At 35.0% G+C, this 6,000-nt stretch overlaps 1 protein-coding gene across 1 annotated transcript in view; it reads left to right on the top strand.

The window, feature by feature from the left end:
* Positions 1–647, top strand: part of LOC103259417 (mannosyl-oligosaccharide 1,2-alpha-mannosidase IB-like) — a gene marked incomplete at its 3' end in the record, with an annotated part of 96,494 nt that extends 95,847 nt beyond the window's left edge. The window contains exon 7 of the mRNA XM_008057080.2: positions 524–647. Coding sequence (XP_008055271.1) covers positions 524–647 — 124 coding nt within the window. The remainder of the gene's footprint in view (positions 1–523) is intronic.
* Positions 648–6,000: the final 5,353 nt, after the last annotated feature.

Here is a 6,000-nt window from a genome sequence, read left to right on the forward strand (position 1 = left end):
CTTACACATTTTCATATGCCTCTGTGATGGGACATTCCAACTGAGAATCATTAATATCATAGAATTTTGTACAGTTGTAAAAATCCAAAATGAGAAATTTGTGAATAGAGAGACCACTAGTACATCTTTAAATCGAATGCAAGAGACAAAGTAGTAAGTGTTGTTTGTTATATTTTGCTTAAGAAAGGAGGAAATTCAGAATGTATATTTGGATAGCTTACATGTACATAATAAATTCTGTATTTATACATAAGAAGCTAATACAAGCGATTATCTGTGGAGCCCGATGGGGTGAAGGGAGGAGATGAGAATGGGTGAAGTATTCAGAAAATATTGTTTTGGTATTTAAAACATGGATGTATTACCTACTCAGATTTTAAAATAGTGTTTTAGATATAAACAAGCTACTGTGTTAAGATACAATGATAATTTCTAAGAGATTTATTTAAAATGTACATATCCTTTTTAAAAAATGTTTTGACCTTTCTCAATCCTGTCTCCTTTGACCTTTCCTTTCACTCAGTGGAATAGGACGGAACTGGGGCTGGGCCTCTGCAGGCAGCAGCATTCTGGCTGAATTTGGGACTCTGCACATGGAGTTCGTCCACCTCAGCTACTTGACGGGAGACCTGGTTTACTACAAGAAGGTTGGCTTTCTTGCTTTGCTGGTTGGAAAAGTTTCTTTAAGATTGGCCCAAAGACTTGATTAATGCATAAACTGCGTGCTTTTCTAGATATGTTTTTATCAGGGCTCTGGTCTTTTTTTAATTACCGAAAGAAATGTCCTTTCTGTTGAGAACTCATTTAAAATACGTATTGCTATTTGAGAAGTTATAACCACAGTTAAGTTTTTAAAAAAAATTCCGCTCCCATTTCTGTGCAGCATTGTGCTGCAGTTTCTGGCCAGCATGGTAGGACAAGAAAAACAAAATAAAAGGTTTATGAACTGGGAAAGAAGAAAGAAAAGAGTAATTACTCACATTTTATATTTTATCTACCTAGCATATTAAAACAGTTCACATGTAAATGACTAGAAGTAAGAGTCTAATACAGTTTTTGAATGGATGATCAATATAGATATTAAAAATCCGTAGCATTTCTCTACACTAGCTACAAAAGGCAGGAAAGTATCATTTTACAAAAAGATGCTTTATGTGGTAGTAACAAAAGTATAAGTTTCCTGCAAACAAATCTAAAAAGAGAGAGAGAGCTCAAAACTACTCAGCCGTAGAAAAGAATGAAATCATTTCATTTGCAGCAACATGGATAGAAGCGGAGGACATTATGTTCAGGGAAACAAGCCAGGCACAGAAAGACACATGTTGCATGTGCTTAAGTGGGAGCTGAAAAAACTGATCTCATGGTGGTGATGAACAGAATAGTGGTTACCCAAGGCTGGAGAGTAGTGGAGAGGGCAGGATGACAAGGGATTGGTTAGTAGGGGAAAAATACGTTTAGATAGAAGGAATAAGATCTAGTGTTCCATAGCATAGTAGAGCAACTGTGGCTAACAATGATTTATTGTATATTTCGACATGTCCAAAGGAGAAGATTTGGAATATTTCCAAAATGAAAGAAATGATAACTGTTTGAGGTGATGGATATTAGATCATTGTACATTGTATGCTTGTATCAGAATACCACATGTACCCTGTAAATATGTACAGCTATTATGTATACATACATAATACAAATTAAAATTTAAAAAATAAAATTATTAAATTACATTGAAGAGTACCTAAATAAATGGAGAGAGATATCCGTGTATACAAAACAATATAATAAAAATTTCAGTCATCTCCAAATTGATTTGTAGCATCAATTCAATGACAATCAAATCTCTATCTGTTTTTCTCCCCCAAGGGAACTTGGTAAGACACTTTTAGAATTTATACAGAAGAGAAACATTCAAGACAGTTCTGAGGAAAACCACTTGGGGTGGATTTACGTTAGCCAGTTATCAACATCAACAGTGTAATATTTGTGAACAGAGATAAATAGACTGATGACAAGAATAAATAACCCTTAAGGAGACCCACATATCTCTGGAAACTTGTGGATTATAACAATTAATTGCAGGAGCATTAAAGGCTTAACTTTAAAAGATAAAACTTTGACACTTTTAGAATAAAAAATATATGCCCTTGGGGTAAAGAAGAATTTTTAGAACAGGGGAAAAAATGTTATCTGGTAAGAATATCCTAAAACCCAGCAATTCCAACATTTGGTATGTACATAGAAACATTGTACTAGCACTTTATATAATAAAATGCAACACAGTAGTGAAAATATGAGTTTTGGTTATATTCATCAGCTAAAAGAATATGATACAACTTTTATAAAGTTCAAAACAGAGCTGAATAATATATTGTTTAGGGATTCAAAAATGGTTTTAAGAAAGCTATTGAAGTCAACATAATATACAGAGATAAATCTCTGTGTGAAATGTTTTATTAGAGAATCAGAGAACTACAACACAGACAGGGGTGGCCTTTGGCACGTCCAAAGAACAAAGAGAAAGAATTTTATTAGGAAGGGAAATGTTGTATATTGTTCTAAAAGAAAATCCATTGGCACTAATGAAGCTTTTTGGAGCCGTCAAGGTCTGATTGCTGAGTGATAGGAGAAGGTAAAACTAGTCTGAGAGTGAGTCATAGTGAGCATTTCAGCTGTTACTAGATAAAGCTAGTTTTAGAATTTCAGCATCCGGGCTTGTGGAAAATTTAATTTTCCCCCCTGGCCTCTTGACACTGATTTGGTTGGGTATGACAAGAATGACCCAATTTGTATAATTAACTTTTAAGAAGTCACAATAATGCTGAACATGAAATCAGGAATATAAATGCATCTGGGATATAGGTACTGGTATGTGTAGTGATAAACAGATCACCAAAAGTGTTTCACACAGTTGTGTTTCTTAAATTGGGATGTAAGTAGAATCTATATATATATATATTCCTTTCTGTGTATGAAATAGTCTATCAGCTTGAAATGAATTTTCAGGTAGACAGCAAAATGGAACCAGATGATAGGATTTTTCTTGTCCTGACTAAATGAATAATAAATAATAGGCAGTAAAAAGAGCAAAAATGTATCAACAGCAATAAAAGAAGGAGAAAGTACAACTTTATGTCATAAACATTAAGCAGTCTCCTCACCCCCCCCCCAAAAAAAAATAACAGCAAAAGATTTTAGCATGGTACTTAAGTCTGCTTCTCATCCTATCCTGAATTCTTTCTGGGAAAATAAAGTTGGTCTAAATTCCTGATATTTCTTATTAAAATTGCAAGGGATACCAGTGAGTGTCAAATATGCAATTCCCCACAGCTCCAGCAGAGTTCTCACCTTTCATTCTCCTTGAACACATAGGCTTCAAAAGATCAGACAGTACACTAGAACTCCAGATTGCAGTCAAATCCACGAGGAGAGGAATGTACACAACACACACAGAAATCAAGTTCAGGTCAGAGCTGATGCTGTTAAATGTGAACAATATAAAAGAGAAAGCAGTGGGCAGATGTGTTGCTGAAAACAAAAGCAGGGTGTTACACAGCATGAAAAAGACTAACAAAGAACCCAATACAATGCCCAGTACAAATAGTCATTGTATAGATAAAATTTGGACCTGACTTTGGTCCCCACTTGGCCTTGTTTGAGATCAGGTACCTTTATTGATGAAGTGTGCCCCTCGCCAAACCCCCTGGCAAAAGCAATCAAAGAAAAAAGCCATGAGTAACTCATACTTTAATAGAAATTGAATTCAACAAAATTAGCACTCAAAACCAAAATAAAGCAATAAAATTATATAAAAACATTGTAGAGCTAAGGAAACAAATTGAGACTTAAAACAATATATTTCTATGCAAAACAATATATTTCTATGCTTAATTAAATGAAAAACAACAAAGAACTGCTTGTACGTAGTTGAAAACTATGTTACTGACCTGGAGTAAAAGCAAGGGATAGTCATAGTTAAAACAAAGGAAAAGCACAAAGATCATAAATTTCTAAACAAAAGATAATCTAACATGCATTTCTGAAGTGAAGAGCTAACACAAAGGAATTAACTAAAAGAAGCAAGAAAAAGAAAGAGAACTACAACTTTCTCTCTCTCTCTCGCTCTCTCGTTCTCGCTCTCTTTTTTTTTTGAGTTGGGATCTCATTCTGTCACCCAGGCTGGAATACATCGGCATGCCAACACTCAACTTGAATTTTTAGGCTCACACGATGTTTCCACCTCAGCCTCTCAGGTGGCTGAGACTGCAGGTGCATACCACCATGCCTTGCTTACTTTTTAAATTTTTCCTAGAGACGAGATCTCACTCTGCTGCTTAGGCTGGTCTTGAACTCCTAGGCTTAAGCAATCCTCCTGCCTGCAGATTTTAAAAATATAAAGCCGGTGGAGCACAGTTCTCTAAAGTAAGTGCTATGTATGTCTTGAGGTGCAAAACCAAACTCTTTGTTAGCAGCAGTGAGAACAGAATCATAAGCTTGATGGCACATACCATAGTAGACATAATATTTTGAGAAGCTGGGAAAGCAGAAATGAGCAAGGAATCTCACAGATAGGCTATATTTGTGCCTGTGAACTTGGGTGATGAAAGGGAATGTATTGACAGATTCACCCTTATGGGTAGTGCTACTTTGCCAATCTCAGTTGGAGAGAAGCAAAGGCTTAAAAAACATTTGCATCTGGACTCTACCTTGGGTTTTCTTAATATTAGAACTTGCTTGTGAATAGCTGGTTCAAGAAAAATAGTGATGTGTAATTTATTAAAAAGGAACAAGTACAGAATTTATACAAAGATATTACCAGAAAAAAGGAAAGTAAGGAATGTGAGAAATTAATAGTAGTAAAAATACTTAATATGAAGTAGTAATTGAAAATTCTGACCAAATGGCAACATGAGAAAAGACATAATAAAAACCCTCATCTCTGTAGAATGAGTATGTAAACTGAGATACAAGTGCTCAGAGACAGTAAGATGTGATATCAGTAACAAAGTATAAGAAAAAATAAAATCAAAAAAATGAAGGCCACAATGGGAGGAATACAAAGAAAGTGTTCAGAGTATAATAAAGGACTTAGAAGACAGGCAACCCCTTCAGGTCCCCTCCCACTGTGGGAACTTTTCTGTCCTCTGAATGAATTCTGCTTTCTTAAACAACAACAAAGAAAGAAAAAAAGAAAATGTTCAGAATATAATAAAGGACTTAGAAGACAATTGAGAAAAGCTAGTAAATAAATGTATGGAAATTAGAAAGGCAGAGTAGAAAAAAAATGATAGGTAAGGAAGAAAAGGCAGAACTAATTCAATATTATGCATAATTTTCAGATGACAAAAGTGCTGACTTTTTCATCTTTTATGATATCATTCAGAACTGTCTGAAAGCTAATTCATGGAATTATTCAGATTAAGATGATCATACATAGTATTGGTCTCAAACTAAAAGAACACAGAGAATGTGTACAGAATTCCTGAACCCATTTCTAAAAGTGTCCTGAGGATAAAATCCAGCCAAGTAAATGATGACGGGAAACCTTGTGGTAACAGAAGTAGTGTGTGCTCCAGCTCAGAAAAGTAAAGTATATATCAGAAAGTGTTTTCTCAAGTCATTTATGCCAACCAGGTTATCCATCAAATGTAGAGACAACATTCTCAAACACGTGAGACTGCAAGGAAGAATATAACATCTGTCCCCCTCACCCCAACCCCACTTAAAAAACCCAGCCTATCTGGAACCTAATCAAAATCAATGCCTAGGAATCTTATCAGCGTCTTAGTATATTTCATGATCTCCCTTGGCCTCAGGGAGCTTATTTAGGAATTGGAGTTGTAGGAGCTTAGGGATATCTATTGTGGGAGTATTTAAAGATTAGCAATTTTTTTGGCCTTCATTTACTTTTTTTTTTTTTTTCATTAATCAGTATTTTTTATTATGGTTTTGTGGGGTACAGTTAAGGGTTAGGTGTACAATGACGTTTCATTCAGGCACCCT

This window comes from Carlito syrichta, unplaced genomic scaffold (assembly GCF_000164805.1).
Source record: "Carlito syrichta isolate Samal-C Ts95f unplaced genomic scaffold, Tarsius_syrichta-2.0.1 Scaffold302717, whole genome shotgun sequence".
Classification (NCBI taxonomy): domain Eukaryota; kingdom Metazoa; phylum Chordata; class Mammalia; order Primates; family Tarsiidae; genus Carlito; species Carlito syrichta.